This window comes from Mesoplodon mirus, assembly GCF_964341445.2.
Source record: "Mesoplodon mirus genome assembly, chromosome: 3".
NCBI classification, from domain to species: domain Eukaryota; kingdom Metazoa; phylum Chordata; class Mammalia; order Artiodactyla; family Ziphiidae; genus Mesoplodon; species Mesoplodon mirus.
The window spans coordinates 29,931,481-29,956,860 of NC_138978.1; the positions used below are offsets into that span (position 1 = coordinate 29,931,481).

The 25,380-nt window shown below is 47.2% G+C and overlaps 1 protein-coding gene across 1 annotated transcript in view; it reads right to left on the bottom strand.

The window, feature by feature from the left end:
* The window catches only part of CSMD2 (CUB and Sushi multiple domains 2), a 659,332-nt gene that overhangs the window by 137,082 nt on the left and 496,870 nt on the right, over nt 1–25,380 (bottom strand). Inside the window, exons 26-29 of the mRNA XM_082615655.1 lie at nt 22,957–23,159; nt 17,456–17,647; nt 12,053–12,191; nt 8,130–8,317 (exon numbers count right to left, since the gene is read on the bottom strand). Of these exons, the coding sequence (XP_082471781.1) occupies nt 8,130–8,317; nt 12,053–12,191; nt 17,456–17,647; nt 22,957–23,159 (722 nt within the window). The remainder of the gene's footprint in view (nt 1–8,129; nt 8,318–12,052; nt 12,192–17,455; nt 17,648–22,956; nt 23,160–25,380) is intronic.

Below are 25,380 nucleotides of genomic sequence, written 5' to 3' on the forward strand. Positions count from 1 at the left end.
CAGGGAACTGTCACCAGGTCTTCTATTTCATCTGGCTTTTTTATAAATTCAGATTGGGTCAAATCTTATTTGAAGTTCAGAAAAATTAAGTAACGTGGAACCAAGTTCACATAGCTCATAAGAGGCAGAACAAGCTGTGGCACTCAATATCCAACCCCCCACTTCATCCTTATAATGGAACCCAGGTTTTATCTAGATTATCAAAGCCCCAGCTAAGATATGTACCTTCCAGCCTCCCAGGCAGCTAGATCTGGCCAAAGAGAAGTAAACACAGTCAGGTCAGGTGACTGCCTTTCGTCTCACTTAGAGTAAAAGCCAAAATCCTTACAAGTCTCCAAGGCCCTGTACCTTCTGCCCCAGTCCTCCCCTCTATGACCTTGATTCCTATTGTCCCTTTGCTAACTTTGCTCCAATCACATTGACCTCTGTGTACAGAACATTCCCCCATCCGCACGGCTCCCCTGTTACCTCTTTTAGGACTTAGCTCAATGACACTTCCCTGATCAGCTCTTTAAAACTGTGATGTTCCTCTCCCCAACACTCCCCATCACCCTTCTCTGTTTTATTTCTCTGCACTGAGGTCAATATTATCTCATGCGCCATATAGTTACCTTATTTTCTCTATCTCCCTCCACTAGAATGTAGGTTCCACAAAGGCAGTTTTCCAGTTTTGTTCATTGCTGTGGTCCAGTGCCTGGCATATGATTGGCACTCAATAAATATTTCTTAAATGGATACGTGTGGGACTTCTAGAAAGGCTGCTTAAGGGAAGGTGACTCAGGTGAGAGAATGCTCAGTGACCCTTCCTTCTTTCCTCCCTTCCTCCTTCCCACAGTTTGGAACTCAGACATGATGGCTGGACCTCCAGTCACCACCTTGGATGCTGAGATAACCCTGGGGATGGGAACCACACAGCAGGGTAGAGCAGAAAGACAAGAGGAGCCTAGGGGGAGCCACTTCAACAGCCCTGGATGACAATACCCAGATTTCTTTTACAGGAAGAAGAATAGACTTCTACCGCATATAAACAACTGTGCTTTTGGGTACCTGGCACACTAGTGTACCCAGCTGGGTATGACTGCCCCAAACTTTACACTGTGTCAGAAAGTCCTTTCCTCCCTTCTCTGTGTGGCAAACTCCTACACTTTTCAGCACCACCCTCTCCTGAGCAAGTGTCCTGAACGTTGCCTTCTCTCTGGAAGAATTCCATTTCTCTTTCTTTGATTATCTTGGTAGGTTGTCTAAGGGTATTTCTTTCTAGTGGGTTCTGAACTCCTAGAGGACAGAAATCAATCATCTATTCTTCTCATGACCCTGGCAACTAGCACAGAACTTGGCACTAGGGCTCTATCTGGCACATAATAAGGGCTTAATAAATGGATGCTGAGTTGATTGGCTGAACAACTCCGGGCTTAGAAAATCAACAACCACATCAATGATCCAACTACAGATTCTATTCTACCATTGCTCACATGTCAGAGCAAGGAGAGCTCATCATTCCAAGCATCATCACATTAATAATAACGACAAGGCTAACGATAATGATGATAGCCCCTTACACAGGAATATCACTTCATAATTTTCAAAGCACTTTCCTATCTGTTATCTTATTTGTGTCTCACAGTAGCCCTTGAAGCAGGCAGGGCCAGGTATGCCTCTGTTCCGGTTATAGATGAGGAACGTGGTGATCAGAGAGGCTAAATGAGTTTTCCAAGCCATTCAACTATTAAGAGGTAGAATTAAAACCAAAATGAGGTCTTCAGGCTGCCAAACCAGAGCTCAGCTGTGAATGATAAAACTAAATGACTAAAACAGCATGATGATGATAATAAATAAACCCCAAGCCCTCCAAAATGGGAACATAAAAAGAACTAGATTCTTTTTGTCCTAATAGATAAGGCCCATTTCCAAACACCGTAACAGCAAAATACTGAAAATAACAACCCAAACAGGAAGGAACTTGTTAAAAAGGTTGGATTAGAGCCATCCACTGAAATATAAGCACCTTTGAAAAGAATAGCAAACGTCTTTGACTACTAACATGGAAAGATGCCCAAGATCTATTGCTGGGCAAAACCCAAAACAAAGCAAAAAAAAAAAAGCCAAGCCATGTTACAGATTAGTATATATGGTGTGATCCCTATTCATATAGAACAGGGATCTGCAAACTGCAGTCCACTGACTCGCTGCCTGTTTTTGTAAGTAAAGTGTTACTGGAACACAACCATACCCGTTTGTTTAACATATCGTCTATGGCTGTTTTAGTGCTACAACAGCAGAATTGATAGCAACACAGACCATCTGGTCTGCTAAGCCAAAAATATTTACTCTCTGGTCCTTTACAGAAAAAGTTTGCCAACCTCTGGTATAGCATGTACATTATTTATATGTATATAAAACATCTGGAATGAGGTAACCATTAATATTGGTACTTCAGGGGATGGTAGTATTGGGAGATGTTAAGTTTTTAGAGCATATCTTATATGCTTCTGTATTATTTGAATTTTTCCAACAAACGTGTTACTTTAAAATAAGCATAAATGAAGAGATCTTGAATTTAGAAAGACAGACCATGGGAGACCTGGGTGGGGGGAGTAGTCATGGCAGGAGCAGATGTGGAAAGTCGGTGGTAATTCCTTGGCCTACAGTGTTACTTCCAAGGGCTTGAAAGAGAAAATAGGTACTTTTTAGTACCTTTCAGTAAAAGTTGACTCATCTTGGCCTTTCCTGAGTTATTTCCGATTCTCTAACACTTGATTTGAACTCTTCATCCCTCTGTCTGAAACCCTCCCCACTCTTGCTCTTACACAGGGGGTTTCTTCTCAACCTTTAGGTCTCTGTTCACGTGTTACCTGCTTGGCGAGGCCTTCACCATTCTGAAGTGGGATCCCCATTTCTCTTTCTTAGGATAGTTTGTTCTTTCCTAACTTATGCTTCTTGCTTCTTGTTCGTCTCCTTATTTACTGTCTGTTTCCCTCACTCACCTTTACATTCCCCTCGGGTGGGGACCCTGACACTTTTGTTCACCGCTGTGTCCTCTGCATCCAGCACAGGGCATGGCATGAAGGAGGAGCTTAATAAGCATTTGTTGAATGAATGAACATTTACTAGACACGTGTATGGATGTCCGAGCCTGTCCCTCCCTCCCCAAGAGGAGGCTACCACCCCTGCTGCAAGATAAGAATAAAGGTCCCTCCCACCCATCCTATTGGTTTCTCTGGCCTGAAAAAAGACACTAAACCTCCCTGGGACTCATTTTTAATAACTGTGTTCAAAAGACAGGATCCTCCTCCTTCCTCTTGCATCCTTCTAGCAGAGGGTAAGACTACCCAGGAGGCTGCATTCAGATGAGAAGTGTGCCAGAGCATGGTGTAATAGAAATCCACAGTTGACATGACTGCATTCAGAATCATCTCTCAGAAGGCCTGCCCAGAGATGACCAACACAGCACAGCCACCTTCCAGGAGCAACGGAACAGAGACATCTACAAATCCACCCCACCCACCCATCTTTGCCTTGTAATCAGGTGGCTTCCAACATCCCATTTGTAGTAGAAATGCCTGTCAGCCTAGGATGTGAACTCCATGGAGGCTGGGACTTTGTTTTGTTCCCTGCTCTGTTCTTAGCCCCTATAGCAGTGTCTGGCACATAGTAGGTGCCCAATAAATATTATTGACTGAACAAATGAATCAAAATGCCTGATCTGCCTTTGCCCCTTATGCAAAAGCCTAATCCACCACCTAATCCACCTAATGACACCACTCAGTGGATACCTGACTTAAGCTTGTCAATCTGATGGTCCTTTGGGATTTGGAGTTGGGCTACAAACTGGGAAGTGATTCAAAGCCAAGAGTGAGGAAGCCCTACTGTCCTAGGAGAATGGAGAAGCAATGAAAATTGACCTGCAGAGAAAGGTGAATGTAGCATGTACTCAGAAAGGAGCAGGGAGCAGACGGAGTGGCCCTGGAGATGGCGGAGGGTGATTTCAACCTCCGATTTTCCCATCCTGATTGTAATCCCCTTGGGAGGTCATGCTTCCTGTCCTTGGGCTCTTGTATTCTAAAAATGTATTCCCTTTCGGTGTTAAGTGAGAGTGAGTGTTTATCATCTGTATTGTTAAAATACAGAATGCTCTTTAGCTTAAATCAGTTTGGCTGTTAGTTGTTTTCTTATAATAAAGTCTTCTTTTTGCCTCAAGTTGGTTTAAGTGTTTGTTTTTCACATTTTTTAATAATAAATTGCTCTTTTTTCTGCTTAAGTTGGTCTGAGTGAGTTTCTTGATATGAACTAAATGATCCCTCACTAAGATGGGATGAAACTGTTTCTGCTTCCCCCTTGGGAAGCTGGTGGGAAATGGGGAAAGGCTCCTGGTCTGCTCACCTTGGGTCAAAGGAGGAGTTGACCTGGGTCAGAGAGTGGTTTTCACTGGGCTAAGCCCAGCTGAGTCTGGCAACACCTCTCCAAGTCAGTCCTCAAACACCTCCCAGAGCAGAACCCTTGAAGCCACAGCTCCTAGGAGACCCAGATCCTCAGCGTTAGTGGAGCCCTGGATCTCTCTGCCTTTGGACAGAAGATGGCTTCTAGATAGAGGAGGTCAATTCTTCTTTTCCTAAGAATCCACACCTGCCTCAGTGTGCAAGTCCTCCATGGGCTACCATCTCTATCCAGGGTGTTCTATGGACTCGCAGGGAGTAGAGTGTCTAAATTCTTTGCCATGGATTGGAGAAGTATACAGGACACACATACACATACATCAGGAATATTCATATATTTCCCACACTCATATATATATATATATATATATATATATATATATGTATATATATAAATCCCACACTACCATATATATATGTGTGTACAAAACATCAAATTCATACTTTATATCTTCAATAAACAGAAAAGAAAATCTACTTCATTCTACTGGGCTAGCCCCATGAAGAGAGGTTTTCCCTTCCAAACAAGGGCAGAATGAATGAAATATCCATCACCCAGGAAAAAAAGGCAATGGAATGGAAGAAGTTGGATCAAAGTATGTGACAACTACCTACTGGTAAGGGGCACGCTGCTAGGTGCTGTGCCTATTGACCAGCCTTCACAACAACCCCTTCATATGGTGTCACTGTCCCTCTTTGACAGACAAGGAAGTGATGTCAGAGAAGTTAAGTAACTTGTTTAAAGCCATATAGGTGATAAGTGATGGCAGTTTCCCCTATACAGATATTGAACATGGGAGAATGTCGTATAGTCCTTGGGATCCAGCAGCAGAGTAGACCCATTCCAGGAATCCAAGGATCCTGGGATATGGAGAAGGAGACCATGGGGTAAGACAGGGTGTCCCTGGGCTCCATCAGATGGGCTACCTGACCAGAGGCTAGGGACATAGTAGAGGGATCACCCATGTTAGGAGGTGTGTAATCTGAGAAGGAAGGAAGGAGGGCAGCTCCAGTTCTCACCAGGTACCTCCCACCCCAAGCAGACACATTTATTTGGCACTTGTACCACAGATCCTCATAAGGTGGTAGAGGGTGCGTGGGTGGGTTGTCCCTCCCCCCTCCCCTCTCCCCAGTAACTGGCCTCCTTCAGCTGCTTGCCTGGTTCAGATGGCATCCCGGAAGGCTTTATTCTCTGGAGCTGTGTGTTGGATCTGAGGACCCCTCTAGATATGGTCTTGGGCCAACAGCTGAACGTGGAAGGGGCTTCTTTGGGAAAGAGGACCTAGAAGTGTAGCTCTAGCACATGGATTCATGGAGAAGACTTGGGGGAGAGGTGGCCACAGCCAGTTTTCCAGGAACAAGGTGACCAGGGAGGAAGCTGAGGGAGTTTCTTCCCAGTGGCCACTGTAACCAGGGATGATGAAATGCAGTCATCTTGTAAGAGGCTGGAAGTGGTGACATCTGGGGTAAAAGTTTAGAATCTCTGTGATGTAGAAGACCCAGGTGGAACGAGTCAGGTGTGGCTCTGGTCATTGCTAAGGCCTGGCTGGGGTTAAAGGATATCACTTGTGGTGGCTCCAAGTGCCATGTTTGTGTGACTTCTGGCTGTGCTCAGCCACTTGAGTGTGCATTTAATAAAAGACGCAGTTGTGCAAGGTTTAGGCATTGGAAGGACCTGGGGGCAGGAAAATTGTGGGGACTGATGACAGTGTGATTAAAGAGATGAATAATAATGAAATGATGATGATGATACGGCAGTGGGGATGGTGGTGGGTGGAGCAATGGGGTTCCCAGGCTGAGTCTAAGTCATGCCTTCGGATAGAATTCCACAACTTGTGACTGTGTTTGTTCTGATATCAGCGTGTGGAGATTGAGTACAGGAGGTTTATCCAATGGCAGGTGTCTGGAGGAAGAGAAGATGGCAAAGTATCCACTTCCCAGGGCAGCCCCATGAGAAAAGATGACCACAGGCAAAACATTCTCTAACTTGCACACCAAGCATCTTCTAGAACTGTATCTGACACACAGCAAGTGATGGAGAGTTACGAGGATTTAGGTGAGTTGATGGATGTGAACTGCTCAGGACAGTGCTGGCAGTTGGCAGGCGCTAAGTTAACTGCCATTATGACTGGGATTGTTTGTGAGCTCGTGTGAGATATTCCCAGGAGTTGCCACAAATATTTAATTAAGGGACACTTTAAAAGGTTGCTGAGGTCTCACATTATGCAAGTGGGGGAAATGAGCTGGGAGCTTTTTAATTTTAACTGGTACTGTGACCCCATTTGTACACACAGGCTGATGAGGCCTGGGTGAACTTGGTTTACAGTAGCAATAATAAAATCGATCATCTCAACAGGATCTACAGAGTGTTTAGTCCATATCGGGCATTATCCTCACACATTTCAGTTATACGTATAAAATATCTTCTGCAATATAACTATTATTACCACCATTTTATAGATGGAGAAATGGGTTCCAAGAGACAATAATTTGCCAAGCTCACAAATCAAGAAAAAAATGGAGCTAGGATTTGGATAATGGGGCCTGGGTTCGTTAGAGAAGAAGAAAAGGTCAAAAAGAGAATAGCAGAGTAGAAGAAAGTGGAGTGCTCGAGAGCCTGGGATACTCCTGCTGCTGCTACCATGTGAACATTACAAAATGTTTGGAAGATGCCAGAGCCCAGACCAAGGGCTTTAATGCATAGACTCATCAATTATGTTTCTGTGCTGTAGGAATTATTTGACCATTATTTTACAGATGAAGTTTCGGAGAGGTTAAATAACTTGCTCAAGGCCACACAACAAACATAAGCCATGCACCCACTTGATCTGTCAATGCTCTTGACTGGGCAGGGACCAAGACCTGTTTTTGTAAGCAAATTTTTATTAGAACACAGCCATGCCCATTGCTTTCTGTTCAGTCTTTGGCTGCTTTCATGCTACAAGGGCAGTGCTGAGTAACCCAGATAGACTGCGTGGCTCACAAGCCTGAACTATTTACCGTCTGGCCCTTTAAGAAAAAATTTGCCAGCCCGGCTCTCGACCCTCACACTCTTCAGCTTGCCTTCATTAATCTAAAAGTGGAATGAGAATAAAAGGATGGGATAGCTAGAGGGATGAGAAGATGTGATCAGGAAGTATCAGAAAGCGTCCAGTCTATGACAAGGAGCTAGAGGATAGCCGAGGAAAGGCCTTGCGACAAAGGTCCAGGCACTGTGACCCCAGGAGCTGGATGGGCTGTCCACACGGGTGCTGAAGTTATCCAGGAGGGTGGGACGCTTTGGGGTAGAGAGGAGGACTGAGCCTCATATCAGAACCCTCAGCAAATGCAGGGACGTGGCAATGAAGATGTCAGCGGATGGCATGAGCTGAGGCTATGAGACTCAAGAAGACCTAGGCATGATCCTCACAGAACAAGGAGCGAAGGGGAGTAGTGACGTGGCAGCAGAAATGAGGTGCAAGAAGAACGTGAGGCCCCTTTTCTCCCAGGCCTGGGGCACCTGGGTGTGAGGGACTAAGCCACCCAGAGGGCCAGAGAGGCAGGGGCTCTGCAGGTGGCAGCGGGCTCCCTGTGATCCCGTCCAGCGCTCTCCTTGCCACATTACACCTTCCCCATCCCTGGCCAGGTCTGGCTGGCCCTGCTCTCAGTCATCTCTGCTCCCTGGGCCCTCGTCATCTCTGCTCCCGGGGCCCTCACCTGTGTAGTCGATGACGAAGCCGGCGTTGCTCACTGACGCATCGCTGCGGAAGGCGAGGAAGAGGCTGTTGCTGCTGCTCTCGATGCGGCCTGGGAGTTGGGAGCCATAGAAGCTTCCTATGAGGGGGCTGAGAGAGTCCCGTCCATCGTAGATATGGAGGAAGTCATAGCCAGGCTCCAAGTTAAAGCTGGGGAACAAAAACATCCCGCCCCCATCCCACTAAGGTCAAATAAAGACGGTACTGGCCTCGGGTTCGACTGAAGGACAGGGCCTCCATCCCACCAGCGCCCAACCCAAGACCTACTGGTGGGGAGGGGGAGGATGAAGCCCCCGTGACCTCCCAGTAGGGAGAGAAGATGGATAAGGCAGCCTCGGGCGGAGGAACCAGATTCTAGCATCGGGTGTCCAGAAAGCTGGAGTTGAAAACCTATTTTAGCTGGAGCTAAAATATTTTTAAAAATTGAAATATATTTGACATGGCATGTAAATTTGAGGCATACAGCATGTTGATTGGATACATTTGTCCATTGTTATATGATTGGCATTGTAGCAATAATTAGCACCTCTGACACATCACATAATTATCGTTTCTTTTTAGTGGTTGGAATGATTAAGATCTAGCCTATTAGCAAGTTTGATGATGATAACACAATATTGTTGTCTATATTTACTACACTGTGCACAGAAGGGAAAATCAGTTACCAGCTCTACACAGAGTGGTCAGACCCAGGTCTCTTACCTGCCTCTAATGTCTTTATACTCTCCATGCTGCACCCCCTTTTCTGAGGGGAAAAAGCCACGCCACGAGCCATTCCCAGGCAGGAAGGGGCCTATTCTGATGAAGGACCCTCACTTTATTCCTTTACCCTGGGGCTGGTTCTCAGCTCTCCTCAGGATCTGCTCCCATCCCACTCCTGGCTCTCATAGGTGTGCCTCTTTCTCAGCAATCCTGACCCTAGTCTAGGAAAAAACTCATTTTACAAACTGTCTTAGCTCAGCAAATTGAATATTAGAGTTTTTGAGTGTAATTTACCCTATTGGAATGGTTAGCATGAAAGTGATGGAAAATACCAAGGACTGTCAAGAACGTGGAGCTACTGGAACGCTCATATCCTACTGGTGGGAGTGTAAATTGGTTCAACCACTTGGGAAAACTGTTTTGCAGTATCTACTAGACCTGAACATATGCGTGCCCTATGATGCAGCGGTGCCACTCTTGGGTGTACATCCAACAAAGGCAATTGGTGCCAATCAAAGGTGTAAAGATGGAAACAACAGAAGAAAATGAGTTTGCAGAGAATAGAGTTCTGATGCAAACTGGTTCATAGCCCAACCAAGGGCTAGGATACTCAGACACTCCGCTTGGCAGGACTGAGAACAAAATGGCGGTTCTAACCTTTAGCTAAGACATGGCAGAGAGATGAGGCCATGAAATATCTAGGACAAAAGGGGTAGGGCTGCAGAGAGACAGGACGGGGATCTGGGAAGATTGGAGGTGGAGCCAGGTGTGCACTGGCCTCCCTCCTACACAGCACCCTCTCACACTGGTGTCAGCTGCAGGGTCACCCCACCATTGCTGGGTGGTATGGTCTTCTTGCTCCCATAGTTCAGCTTCTTCATTGACTCTTTCAAAGGGCACCAGGGAAGGGTTTGGGAGTGGGTCAATTTGGGTCACAAATTATGGCTCCATCACTTCCAAAATGCCTTCCATCTGCCCTTGCTTTCCATCAATCATCAGGTTTTATCTGAGCACCCTCAGTATGCTGGGCACTGTGCAAGGTGCCCAGGATGCAGGGATGTAGCGGACATCACCCTGTCTTCAAGACGGTGACGGATCTGAAGGAAATGACAGACGTGAAGGCAACAAAGTCTAAAGTCTGTACAGCATGTGGGAACACAGCACCAAGTTTGTGGGGGAGGATGGGAATGAAGTTTGTCTTGGCATTAAAAGACCCTCAGTGATTGGACAAGGAGGGAAAAGGAAGTCGCTAAGAAGGGAGAAGCAGAAGCAAAGTCACGAAGGCATGAAATAGTTTTGGAGACTGTGAGTGGTTCAGTCTGGCTGAAGCTCAGGGGTTAGACGGGGTGGAGTTAGGACTGGGTGGGGGAACTGAGGGGAGAGGTAGGCTGGGGCCAGATGGCTTGGAATGAAACTCAAAAGACTGGACCAAAAAAATATCCCAAAACAAAACAAACAAAAGGTTTGGAACCTTAATTTATAGAGAAGAAGGAGCCATTATAGGATTCAGAAATAAAGAATACCTTTGTTTCTTTGTTTTTGAATGGAGGTATAATTTATACACCATGAAATAATCAGATCTAAAGTAAATCACTCCCAGTTTTGACACATGTATATCAAGACCCAGAAGGTTTCCACCATCCCCCAAATTTCCCAGGTGCCCCTTCCCAATCAATCTTCCCCGCCCCCAGAAGATATCACTGAACTGATTTTTATCACCTTGATTAGTTTTGCTGATCCTAAAATTTCATATTAGTGGAATCATACATTATGTACTGTTGTGTGTCTTCTTTCAGTCAGCGGGAGATTTTGAGACTCATCCATGTTGTTGCATGTGTCAGTAGTTCATTTCTTTTTATTGCTGAGTAGTATATTACTGTATGTTAAAATGGAAAATGAGGCGCATATTTCAGCGTTTTCCAGTGTCAACATCACACTGACAGCTAGCTAAAGACGAGACTGGCACAGAAGGCAAAGATGGGGAGGAATCAGTTAGGAGCCTATGGCAGTAATTCAGACAGAAAACAATAAGGGCTTCAACCAAGCCAGCAGCTGGGAGAATGGAGAAGAAAGGAAAATCGGAGGTTAAGGCAGCAGAGGCTCCATGCCTTGGCCACTAACAGAAGGAGCAGGGAAGGTGGATGATGGGGCCGCTCCCCCATTTTCAGAATAGAGCTCATCTGTGGGGAGAAGCAGGAGGCTTAGTTTTGTATGTGTTGTAATTGAGGAGCCTGCAGGCATCAGACAGAGACCATCCAACAGTTGGCTATGGGGCCTGCAGCCCACAGGAGAGTGTGGGCAGGTGGTAGAGGGGAGTCTCCAGTTTACAAGAGGAGAGTGAAGCATCCGAGTGGATGAGCTTGTCCAGGAAGGAGGTGTGGCGAGAAGACAAGGAAGCTGTGACAGAGCCTGGCAGAGGGCAAAGGGAATGAAAAAGAAGCCACAAAGTCCCAGAAGGAGCTGGAGGGCCAGTGGGGGAGTAAGTCCACGAAACCAAGCGGAGAAGCCGGGGAAGGATGGACGGAGTGATGGAAGGGATAAAGCATGGAAAGTGCTAGTTGGTTTGGCAGCCAGGAGTGCGTGGGAGTTTCAGAGGCGTTTCCAGTGGAACCGTGGAGGAAGAAACCAGATGTCAGTGATGGGAAAGTGAACAAGAGGCGAGGAAGGAGAGAAAGGCAGAGCCAATTCTTTTGAAGAGTTCGCTTTTAAGAGAAACCAAGGAGCTCGCGCCGGATCTTGAAGGGGGAGCAGCTGAGAGACACCTGGGCTGTTCCTACACTGGGGAGGCAGATGGGAGGAGCCGGTGACAGCAGAGGAGGAGAAATCAGAAGGGCAGGGGGGAAAGGACCCGGCAGTGCCCTACTTTCTGCATCTTAGCATCTTAGCATCATCAGAGGTTAAAAAGAAAGAAAGAAAGAAAGAAAGAAAGAAATAATAATAGCTACTTCATAAATTACCCTAAGGATTAAATAAGACAATAATATGTGTGAAGCCATGGAGCACAGTGCTGGGCCCACAGGAGCTGTTCAATACATGTTGGTTTCTCTCCTTTTCTGGACCCCTTCACCCCCCTGGGATGAAATCCCGCTCACAGCAGACCTATGTATACTCACCCAGAGACCCAGGTTTGCACCCCTCACTGCTCTGAACCCTCCATCTCCCACCAGGGGGAAAGGTACATACATGTTAAATACCAGGGCGATGACGTAGTCCGGAGAGACGGTCACCTTCCAGTCGCACTCCTTGCCTGGCGGGTAGGGTTCTGGGTAATTTGGTGACAGGATGACTCCCGATGGTCCCGTCAGGTCTCCCCCGCAGGGAGCTGAGGAGAGAGGAAGATGAGGGTGAGACTGTCCCCTTCACTTGGTCACCTTTCAGTGGGTATTGGTAGAGGAGGGGCCGAGTCTGATACACCTAAATTAGAACTTGGCTCCAGGGGCCCAGGGGAGGGTGGACTGCAATGGGCATGAGGTTTCACCTTCAAGTGATGGAGGTGTTTGGAACAGGATAGAGGAGGTGCTTGTACAACATTGTCAATGTACTAAGTGTCACTGAACTGTTCATTTTTCAATGGTTAATTTTTTTTTTTTTTTTTTTTTGCGGTACGCGGGCCTCTCACTGTTGTGGCCTCTCCCGTTGCGGAGCACAGGCTCCGGACACGCAGGCTCAGCGGCCATGGCTCACGGGCCCAGCTGCTCCGTGGCATGTGGGATCTTCCCAGACCAGGGCACGAACCCGTGACCGCTGCATCGGCAGGCGGGCTCTCAACCACTGCGCCACCAGGGAAGCCCAGTGGTTAATGTTATGATACGGGAACCTCACCACGCAGTTATTAAAAAGTAAAACCAAAATACCTGGCTCTGCCACTTCCTGGCTGTGTGACTTTAGGGAATTTACCTAACCTCCCTGGACCCCAGTGTCCTTCCGCTATTGCACAGATAATACCTCTTTCATGGGGTAGTTGTAAAGATTTTAGAGATGTCTGTTAAAGCACTTGGCATACCGTACGTAGTCAATATATAGAGCCATCACTAGGCTTTTAGATATGAAATACACAGTCTCCTTCCAGGGCCTCACATCCTGTCTCTGGGCGAGCTTTGTGGGTATTTACCATGAGTCCCAGCGCACTTAATGTCAGGAGGAGCGGAAAGCAATCATGTGTACCTGCCAAGTGTGCCTGGCCTCCTACCCTGCCAGTGCTCTTAGGGCTGCAGATACCTTCCAATTTTCTCAAAGCCTTTGTCCAAGAGATCATGTGTTCCTCCATTGTATGGAGATGTTACAAAACCCCAATTAGTCCACAGTGGTCCCCCTCCCCTGAAATAACGGGCCTTTCCAGGGGCAGGGAATGGGGAGGTGGCCAGGGATACATCAAGCGATTCATCCAGAGCCCTCTGGGGGCACTTCCCAGATCCTGAATCAGGGTCTCCCCCAAATGGCTGGGTTATTGCACCATAGCATGAGGGTCTGATAAAGTAGAGGCTGGGGGTGTATGGGGCTGCTAACAGGAAAAGATGGCTGAGACTCTAAACATGGCTTGGTCTGAAAACCTCAGGGCAGCACTGGAGGTTGGCGGTACTTTAGGCAAATAGTGAGCCCACAGGAACGGACGTGGAGGTGGGAGCCAAGGGTACATCAGGACTGAACTTCAGAGGGGCCATTTGCTTGTCCCAGAGCTGAGCTTTATTGCCTCAGTGTAGCTTTTACTCAGGGTGAGGTTAAAGGGCTGGATCAATCCCCAGCAGGGTCTCTTTACAAAATGGTAGGTCTTCAGACCAGGCCATTAAAGCCCTAATGTGGCTGAACATAAAACCTGAGGCGTCATGAGTAGTGTGGGTTTTTTTCTGTGGAGAATATATATCAAGTACCAACTTGAGTACCAGAAACACTCAAGTGGACACCTATTAAATGTCAGACACAACGTACAGCATTTTAGATTCATTACCTCATTTCTGTCTCATAACAACTTGCTGAGCTATGGATTATTCTTCCTGACTCAGAAAGGAGGAAACTGAGGCTCAGAGAGGTTAAGGAACTTGCCCAGAGTCATTCTGAGACTCAGACCCACATCTGCCGGGTCCCAAAGTCCATCACTTCCCCATTCTTCTGCACTGCCTTGGAATCGTTGGCCGCAGTGGGAGTGGAGAGGGTTGTCCCTCCCTGCAAGCTGGCAGGGGAGGGGCCCCAGGCGAAGAGATTCTAGGAGCGAGGATGGTCCCTCGAGCCTGGTCTGCCTTGTATCTCATTCACTTCTTCTCCACTGAACTCTCTCTAGACAAGATGGTTAGATGGATGGGACAGACTGGAGGCCTGCCTGATAAGGATAAAACCTTGGACTTAACAAAGCAAGACCACACAGTGCAGTCCACAGAGAGTGGCCCTACCCAGTCTGGGCTAGAAACACAGTGATGCAGCCAGTGAGAGTAGGAAGCCCTACAAAACCCCAATTAGTCCACAGTGGTCCCCCTCCCCTGAAATAACGGGCCTTTCCAGGGGCAGGGAATGGGGAGGTGGCCAGGGATACAGCAGTCCCAGCTACCGGGGCATCTTCCTAATGATGCCTCCATTCGGGCAAGGGCTGCTAAGCACGACCTACCTTTACAGCCCAGGGGTTCCTTCCCTTAAGCTGCCACAGGTGGGGTGAATCTGGGTGTTCCAAAACTGTTCCCGTTATTCTTCCGCCAACCCCCAAAGTGCCCTCAGTGTGTTTGGGTTCGTGGCCCCTGCCCTGGCCCAGCTCCCTGGCAGATGGCTCCTCAGTAGCAGACAGTCAGGCATCTGCTTCCCACTCAGGACCCCGGCGTGGGCCTCACCGCCCTCCGCCAGTTGTCCTCAAGGCCCTGGCTGGACTCCTGGGCTGCTTCACCCACAGGACAGACAGGTCCCGCTGCTTGGGCGGGGCTGGGAGAGGGGCACAAAGTCTCCCTTCCCCTTCTAGGCCCAGGCACTGGCCAGCAGGACAGCTGAGCTGTAGGAGACTAAATGAGGCCTTGGTGACATCCCAGTGGCACCCCATCCTTTCAGCGGCTAGTCAACCAAGCTGGACCAGAAGCCAGGCCTCCCTTCCAATCCTGGGCATTGGCGCCCCCTAGCCCCACTGTCAGGCCCGGTCTGCTCCCCACTGAATTAGGAGAAGGCAGGCTCCAACCTCAGGCCCAGGCTTGACCTTACAAACCACGCTGCCCAGGTTGGAATGGGAACAGGTGATCATTCCAGGCGGCTAAAAAGTGGGCAGGCTGTGCCGACAGGTGAGAGTTGTGAAAAAGACCATTGATTGCGACGTTACACAGTCCTGGGTTCCAATTTTGATCCGGCTACCTCCTAGCTGTGAGTTTGTGCAAGACTATCCCACCTCTCTGAGCCTCTGTTATCTAATCTATAAAATAAAAAAAAGAGAAAGAATAATGACGATAATGGCCTCTAACATACACAGTGTTTACTATGAGCCAGGCATGGTTCTAAGTGCTTTACAGCATTATCTTATTCAATTCTCAAAACAACCCCATGAGATAGGTATTATTATTATTTTTTTTGCTGTACACGGGCCTCTCACCGTTGCGGCCTCTCTCGTTGCGGAGCACAGGCTCCGGACGCACAGGCCCAGTGGCCATGGCTCACGGGCCCAGCCGCTCCGCGGCATGCGGGATCCTCCCAGACCAGGGCACGAACCCTTGTCCCCTGCATCAGCAGGCGGACTCCCAACCACTGCACCACCAGGGAGGCCCGAGATAGGTACTATTATCTTCTCTGTTTTACAGGGCAGGAAAATGAGGCACAGGGAGATGAAGTGATTTGTCTAAGGCTACACAGTCTGTCATGGTGAAGCGGGACTCGAATCCAGGCAGTTGGAATCCAGAACCCAAGCTCTAAACTTACCACACGGTGATTTCATTTGTGAATACGTAGGTACAACGTCTAGCCCAGCACCTATCCTGGGGATGATGCTCAATGAACATTTGTTATTTCCCTTTGCTTCCGCCCTATAATGAAGGGGGAGGACGACTAGCCAGACCCATCCTGGCAGACTGCCAAGGGAGCTGGAAATTAGGGGCTTGTCACTGGGATTTCCAGGCTGTTAGAGAGGACAGGCAGGGGTTCACTTAGCTGCGAGGAACATTTCCCCGCGCCGAGCGCAGAAGAGCGGGTAACGAAAGCTGAATTAGCCTCTCTGCTCTGCTGGCTGCCCATTTACTGGGTCAGAGAGTTGAAGCAATTTCCCCAAGGCTACTGAACTAGTAAATGGCAGAGCCAGGAACTAAACCTGGATCTGTCTTCTTCAATATCCTATACTCTCTCAATGTATCACAACACATAGTTGAGAACTGAGCTTGCTCTGGAACCCAGGTCTTGCCTTCCTGTCTGCAGTACATTCACGGAGATCCAACCACACATACCCATGTGACTCCTCATTGCCACGAGGGACAGGACTTAGTGTCAACACCAGGCCTCAGAGCATGCCCAGCAAAGGCCAATCCTCAGATGCCTGGACAGCGCCTCCCCTGAGTCTGTGTGCAAAGAGGTGCAGGGAGTCGCCGGGGTGGGCAACGCTGGGGTGCATCTCAGGAAGTCCCCTGAGCCCATCTCCTGGGTGGGAATCAGTGTGGGAGTTAGGAAAGCGAAAAGCTTTGCATTCAGACTGATGGTGTGACTCTTGGCTCTGCCGGTACCGGCTCTGTGATTTGAGGCAAGATACTCAAAGTCGCCTAAGCTTCAGTCTCCTCTACTGTAAAATGAGGGAACGGTACTCATTACAGAGAGCTGCAGGGAAAGATAAGTGAGGTTGTGTAAGTAAATGTCCAGTTGCACACAGTAAGGACTCCACGACTACTGGTCTCTTCTAACAGCCATCGCTGATACAGCAAAGAACTGCACTCAGTATTTTGCCTGAGGAAAAGAGCCATGTGGACGTGAGCCCCTGGAACGTTGGTTTCCATCAATTCCTCTTTCTTTCCTGTCCTCCTCTCCCTTCAAGTTCCTTCCTCCTCCCAGCCTTAAGGAACTGGGGAGCAGGATCGATTCCTCAGGCACCAACCCTTATGAGCTACATGACCTTGGACACATCACAGAGCCTCCACTGCTTCATCTGGCAAATGGGGAGACTTAAGGACTAAGGACAGATCTGGAGAACCAAAAGCCAGGCAACCAATAATTTCCTTGCCAAGAGGAAGAGCAAAGGTCTTTCCTTTCCCTCCAGGTCTGTGGGTGCCCTTCTAGCGCTCCAGGTAATAGAAGGGTCATTTCAGAACCTGAAGACCCTTGCTACCCAAGGTGACCCATAGTCCTCCTTCCAGTCTATATGGTCTGGGTCAGGAGAAGAGGGACAGGCACACCTGGCTTAAAAATCTTCGGGACCATTTTGGAGAGTGAAGAATTCATAGTGTGTAGAGTGTGGGTGTGTGAATGCGAGTGAGTGTGTGTATACACAGACACGCGAAGCAGAGTGGACTTTGAGTTTTCTGCAACTTTCAGCTCTTCTGACTCTCCTGGCCAGGCTCAAGAGGCAGCTGCCACTTAAGGGGGTAGGAGGTCTGGAGCACACAAGTGGTGGGACCAGAGGGGAGGGTTCACACTGCAGCTGCTTTGTACCGATGCACGTTGGTGGGCTGGGCTGCCAGAAGAATCTGTTCTCGATCTTCACACAGCTGATCTCTGCACTTCCCTGCAGTGCATAGCCAGGGTCACACTGGAACACCGTGGAGTCACCGGCTTCCCAACTGTCGCCACTCCGGCTCCCATTCTGGGGGACCCCAGGGTCATTGCAGGATGTTGCTGTGGACACTGGGATAAGAAAACAGAGGAGGAAGTGGGGTTGCCTAGGTGTCTGCCAGACAGTGAGGCTCCTGGCTCACCACCTTCACTGACATCACCACGTCCATCACCAGGGCCACTGCTGGAATCTCCATCACCTCCTGCTGGTGTAACAGCGGGAGCAACAGCGCCACCACCTCCGTTCTCACGCCCATTACTGTCTCCACCTCCACCACTACTTGTGACCATCACTTATTCTACTGGTACCCTCACCATTACCATCATCCACCTGTCCTGGGATACTATACTATGAGTTAAGCATGACTGCACCGCTATGACTGTAGGACTGAGTTCAATTTGGTTTAACGACACAAGCCTTATTACATAGATTAGCTTTGCAATTTTGCAAAATGTAGCTAACATGATCCGCATGAGGGAGTGACAAGGTAATTAAGCATAAACTCCAATATTCAACCAGAGAGGTCTGCAAAGGAGTTTGGGAGTTGGCCTGCCTGAATGCTGAGCAGTCGTTGAGAAGATGCTTGGAGTTACTAAGGTCGGGTGAAGGTCATGTTCTCCCTCGTATGGCAAACAACCAACAACTCATCAGACTGAAACCCGAGAGAATTCTGGTGTTTGTAGCAAGTGGCAAAGTAGAGTTCAAAATAAGTATAAGTAGTTGGGATGTATTAAAAATTCTAAAAGCTCAGGGATTTGGGAGATGTTTGTAGTCTAATACTAGACAGCATAATACAGAGAAGGTGTTTTAAAAGCAAACATCAAATGAATGATGGGAGGGAGGAATAAATAATAAAAGCACAACTGAGGGAGCAAATGGACAAAATGCAGCATGAGAAAACACACCAAAGGAAATGGTACAACAGGAACTCCAGAGAAAAGATGCTGAGGCAGCTGTATCAACCCTGGCTGCCTCCGCGGTCCCCGCCTGTGTCATCATTCACAGACTGTGGTCGGCAGGTCCCAGGGACAGGAGGTTCTGGAGGACACAGGATCCATAATGTTCACTGGCTTGGAGGGTCAGTTTTTCTCAGAAATTCTGGGAAAAATAACTTTTACACTAAGACAAGTGAATTTATTATGGAGTAGAATGTAAGATTCACATTAGTTCTTAAGCAAACCAGGAAGCCTCAAAGAGATTTTATGCTTCCTACATCCCTCAGATCTCCTGGGGATATACATTCGCTCTCCTCTGCTGTTAGGATGACTTCGGTGGAAAAGCCCAGGGCAACTGTATATGCCAACAGCACTAATTATACCATCTAGGATTGCATGGACGCGTCTGGAGTTGGAGTATCTAATACCTTACACCCAGTAATGGCTAAGACAGTATGCAACAAACTGAGGCCCACAGCCAAATCTGGCTCTATGCCTGTTCTTACAAATAAAGTTTTATTGGAACACAGGCATGCTCACTTGTTTACATATTGTCTACAGCTGCTTTCAGGCTCCGACAGCAGAGTGGAGTTCTTATGACAGAGATCCTGTGGTTCACAAAGCCTGGACTTTCACAGAGAAAGATTTACCACCTGTACTTTCACGGAAAAAGCTTACCGACCCCTGGTGTATGGTCTCTTAACACTCTCCTCTTTTGAGATCCCATTTTAAACCTACCCTTTGCTTTGATCCAGCTTTAAACCATCAACACCCTCAATGATCTGCTATCACTATGCTCCAGGCACACTGGTAAAATCTCCTTCCAATACAGCCAGCTTAGCCCCCTCCATCTTCCCCCTATCCCTGCCCCCAGGGGCCTTTGCACCTGCTGGCCCTTCTGCCTGGAATGTTCTTGCCATACATCTTCCCATGCCAGCTCCATCCTGTCATTCAGTTTTCAGCTCCAATATCCTCTTCTCAGACAGGCCTCTTTGATCACCTTCTGGGCTCATCCCTTAACCCCCTTCCATCAAATTTGTCACATTATTCTGTTTTGTTCTCTTTATAACACCATCTGCAATCATCTTGCTAGTTCATGTGTTTGCCTCTTTATTGTAGATCACTTGTGCATCTCTACAGGAACAGAGACCTTGGCTGTTTTGATCTCAACTGTATCTCCAGGGCCTAGAGTGGTACCTGGCACACAGTGGTGTTCAGTAAATATTTCTTGGCTGAATAAATAAATGAACAAAGTATCACCATCAGATACTTACTGAATTTATAAAGTCAAACAAGAACCCATCTTCTTACTACCCAATTAAAAACAGACTTAGCTTTCATCTCTAGCTTTACAGCGTACATATGTAAATGAGTCCCTGGAAGAAAAATAGCTCACTGTTATGACCATACGCAGAAAGATTATTTATAGGGGAGGCCATGGGGTGTGATGATTAAGGGCCTAGGTTTGGGAATCAGACACAGGCGTTTTGACCCAGGCTCTGCTACTAACTAGATGACCTTGAATGAGAAACCTCTCTGGGCCTCAGAGCCCACATCTGCAACATGGATTAATGATGATGCCTGTACTTTATGAGACATAATGCCTTACCAACTTTATGAGAGATAATGTCGTAGAGAGTTTAGGGTGGCGCCGGCTCTATAGATGGCAGTGGTTAGGCTTTCCTCTCCTTCTTTGCGCCCGTTCACCTTTTTTCGTTCTCACTTTCTCCCTTTAATGCTCCTGAATATGAGCTGCTTGGCAAAGCCTCCAGGGAGAGGCTGGATCCACGTAGTACACACAGGATGTTAGATGTTACACAGTCATGTTTACTCAATAAAGCCAAGCCTGCACTAACCGTCCCTGGCATTTCTGTACAATCCCCCGTCAAACACACACTATAATGTTAACATGGGGTGAGCTGTTCTCTCTTCCCTAGAGCAGTGCTGGTATTTGCTAAGCGATGACAGCAACAGGGAAGGTGACCTTTTCCAAACCTCGGGTACACCAGCACACCAGGCCAGGTAGTTTTGCCCACTCTCCTCTCTGTGGGCCTGAGTGATGTTCAGGGTGGCTTGCCCAAAGCAACTCTTGTGTTAGAGAAAAACATCCTTTCATTTGTTCAAGTCTTCCTGTGCCCAATGGTCCAGTAAGTGGTGAGGGAGCTCCTGCTGCATACACACGCTGTGCAGGAGTCTGATGGGCATGAGGTGGTCCCTACCCTCTAAGAGCTTTCTGTGAGCTGGCAAATAGGTGGCCAGCTCCCAGGCAAGGCCAGGTGCCTGGAACTGGCAACGTGCCGAAGAAATAGAAGTTGAGTGCTGGGGGTGCCATCGGCGACAGCAATTTGTCCTGAATGGGGAGCTTAGGAAGAAGTGGCATCTGAGATGAACCCTGAAGGATGATAGGGCTTCTACGAGTTGGGCAATGCAGGAGAAAGCAGCTGAAGCTGCTGGGCGAAGGCCCGGCTCACCAGAGTGCCCAGGCACTCTGTCCCACGTGGCAACTGCAAGGACACATTGGAGGTCAGATAATGCAAATCCACGGGGGAATTTGCCGGTAGGATGATGGGCTCTTTTTTTTTTTTTTTTTTTTTTTTCCTTTTTTAAAGCCATACCCATCAGCTTGAGCACAGAGAAGATACATGTCTGGCTTAATTACTCCCAATTCTCCTCCCCCCAGCAAGTGGACTGAGCTGTCTCTTTAGCATTCTACTCTCCTTACTGCTGGGAGATCCTTCTATTGCTTATCCCAGCAGCCTCCAAAGTTGGTTCCATGAAATGCTAGTCTCTTGAGATGGCCTAGAGAAAAGTCATCCATGATGAACTATGTTTGAGAATTGTGACCTACCAGACACCTTCCTAATGCATCTGCATTAGCAGAACAAATGTTCTCGGAGGCTCCGAATTACAGATAACCTCTTTAGGTCTGCCTCAACCTAAGCACCTTCCTGACATGACTTGATCACACAGACTCTCTTTTCCTTTAAATACCAGTTAATTGTCCATGGAACACCTGGGAACAGATGTTGGGAAATGCTTATCTAAAATGACTCTCTTGTCGCCCCACAGTGGGACCCTAACCTTAGATGAGTTCAATGTTACTCATTGGTTCCCAGGGACCCTCTCCATGGGTGAATGGGTACGGGGATTTCCAGTCAGAAGACTCCCAATGAACTCCACAGGGAGCTATTCCTCGAGAGGCTGGCAGCCTGTATGAGTGTTAAGTGGGCAAGTTAATGAGTACACAGGAACATGATCCTGGAGACCCTCATTTGCCACACATGCTGCTAAATGCTCGTCTCCATGGGGAAGACAGAGGCAGGAAAGAGCTAGAAGTAGGCTCTGTAATGCCATTACAGCCTTACTGGTGTTAGAGCTATACCCAACCACCCTTAGCTGATACACCTACCAGGTGAGAGTGTGGAGGCAAAGCCATGGCCCAGGTGCCACACAGCCTCGCTCTGGCATCACCATGGAAACCCCCTCACATACACACAGTGGAGTAAGGAGATGGTAATGAAGACAGCTGCTGTATAATAAACATAAGCATAGACCCAGGCAGAGTCACTCGTGCAGGGAGCTGAGTGATGGAAGAGGCACTTCAGAGGAGATGAGATGATGCACGCAGGGAGAGGCAGGACCAATCATTGAAACGAGCCAGTATTGGGACTTGGATGTTTGAGCATTGCCCATATTTGGTAGCTCTCTGTCATGCTCCTCCATAACTGGCTACCTCAGTACATAATTAATTGAATTTAGATTACTCATATTTGGCTTCCAGTCCTTACTGAGACGTGCACCAAACTAAGAACAAGAGTGTGTGACATGTCAGCTCAGCTCTTCTGTGACTGTGCTCCAAACCAGTGTCAGCTGTCCCTCCCCTGCCTCCCTCCCCACTCTCCACGTTTCAGCCACAGTGGACAACCCTCCACTTCCAGAGCCCGTTATCCTGCCTCTCACACATTCACATGCTCTTTGCGTCCAGATGCACTTTTCTCTCTTTCTCATCTAATAAGGACCCACGAATCCTCCAAGTCCAACTCCATGGCAACTCTAAATCCATGTCACAGTTGACTATGCCCTCCTTGAAATACTGTCTTTTCTTCTGTAACTTCTACTCATCCTTCCGGTTGGAGCTTGGGCATCACCTTTTCTGGAACATCTTCCTTGATGCTCCAAGGTGACCATTATAGCTCACACTTCTCCCTCCAGATACTTGTTGATTTGTATGTCAGTGTTTATTCACCTACCTGTCTCCCCTCCCCTCAGAGTAAGCTCGGCACAGATATCAGAACAAGCACTACCCATGGACCAGGCACAGAGCAAATGCTCAATAAATATCTTTACCCGAGTGGAGAGATGGAGGAAATGAGGGACTTGCGGGAGGAGGAAGGGGGGTTACATCAGGACTGATGGATGGAGGCTGGTGAAAGGTGGGCACAGACCTGAGAACTGAATGGCAAAACCCTGCTTGCTGGTGAAGAAGTCGGTGCTGAACTGCAGAACGACCAAGCTGAAGGTGCTGTGCAGGTCCTTGGGCAGGGCCGGGCCACTGAGCTCCTTCAGCAGCACCCCACTCTCCACAGGCCCATCCCAGATGCGCAACACGTCGTGGAGCTCCTCCGTGTCGAAGACCAGGAAATGGAGTCTGAACGGAGAGAAAGAAGCAGGTGGTCACTCGGGGCTCAGCCCCTTCTTTCCAGGGGCTTCCGGTCAGGCAAAGTCATACACCTAAGAAAGACTTGCAGGAAGGAAGAGGATTAGAGGGAATTATCCTCTCAATTTCCATCCAGCCTGCTCCACCCATTGGAAGTCACTAGCAAATGGGAACAAGGGTGAGGGAGGATAGATTTTGTGCATCCTGTGTATTATTATGGAGCTTCCTGTTGCCACTGTAAAACCCCACTCATCTCGTCAACTCTACACGGCAGTCGCCAGGCCTCACTCCTGAGCCCCCATCCATATCATTCTAATTGGAAGGGGATGCTGAGAAGGCAGGATCTGGGGATAAAGGATAGAGGTAAAAACACAAATACTCAGTCAAAAGCCCAGCAAGTTATTTTTGTGGATATTGACAAAAGTTTATTTATATTTTATAAGATATTTATAAAAGTTTATAAAGTTTATGTGGAGAGGCAAAAGATCCAGAAGAGCCAGCACAACACTGAAGAAGAACACGTTTGGAGAACTGACACTACCTAATGTCAAGACTTACTATAAAGCTACAGTAATCAAGATAGTGTGATGTCAGTGAAATAACAGACAAATAAATCAAAAGTCCAGAAATGGACTCATATTAATATAGTCAATTGATCTTTAACAAAGGAGCAAAGGCAATACAATGGAGCAAAGATAGTCTTTTCAACAAATGGTGCTGAAACTACTGGACATCCACATGCAAAAATGAATCTAGACACAGACTTTATACCCTTCACAAAAATTAACTCGAAACAGATCACAGACCTAAATGTAAACGTAAAACTATAAAACTCCTAGAAGATCACATAAGGGAAAACTCAGATGCCCTTGGGTATAATGATAACTTATTAGATACAATACCAAAGGCACAATCCATGAAGAAAACAAGTGATAAGCTGGACTTCATTAAAATTAAACATTGCTGCTCTGCAAAAGATAACAAGATACCAGAATCTGATGGTGCTCAAATTCCTCATACAGAATGGCATAGTATTTGCATAGAACATCCTCCTGTATACTTTAAATAATTTTTAGATTACTTATAATACTTAATACAATGTTAATGCTATGTAAATAGTTGTAAATATAATGTAAATGCTATGTAAGTAGTTGCCTTGCATGGCCAATTCAAGTTTGCTTTTTGGAACTTTGTGGATTTTTTTCAAATACTTTCCATCTGAGGTAGGTTGAATCTGTGGATCCTGAACATGCAGATATGGAAAGCCAATTCTATACAAAGAATTCTTAAAACTCAACAGTAAGAAAACAAATAACATGATTAAAAAAATGGGCTAAAGTTTACCAGATACCTCACTAAAGAAGATATACAAATGACACATAAGCATGTGAAAAGATGTTCCACATCGTATGTCATCGAGGAAATGCAAATGAAAAAAGCAATGAGATACCACTATACACCCATTAGAATGGCTAGACTTCAGAACACTGACAGCACCAAACGCTGATGAGGATGTGGAGCAACAGGGACTCTCATCACTGCTGGTGGGAGTGCAAAATGGTACAGCCACTTGCGAAGACAGTTTGGCAGTTTCTTACAAAACTAAACACACTCTTACCATACGATCCAGAAATTGTGCTCGTCGGTATTTACCCAAAGGAGTTGAAAACTGATTTCCATGCAAAACCCTGCACACAGATGTTTATAGCAGCTTTATCCATAATTGCCAAAACTTGGAAGCAACCAGGATGTCCTTCAGTAGATGAATGGATAAATAAACTCTGGTGTATCCAGACAATGGAATATTATTCAGTGCTAAGAAGATATGAACTATCAAGCCTTGAAAAGACATAGAGGAACCTTAAATCCATATTACTACGTGAAAGAAGCCATTCTGAAAAGGCTACATACTGTATGATTCCAAGCAGATAACATTCTGAAAAAGGCAAAACTATGGAAATAGTAAAAAGGTCAGTGATTGCCAGAGGCTAGGTCAGGGAGAGGGGATAAACTGGTAGAGCACAGAGGATTTTTAGGGGAGTGGAAATACTCTTATGATACTGTAATAGTGGATACATGTCATTACACATTTGTTCAAACCTATAGAATATGGGCACGAAGAGCAAACCCTAATATAAACTATGGATTTTTGGTGATAATGATGTGTCAATGAATGTAGATTCATCAGGTCTAACAAATGTACCACTCTGAT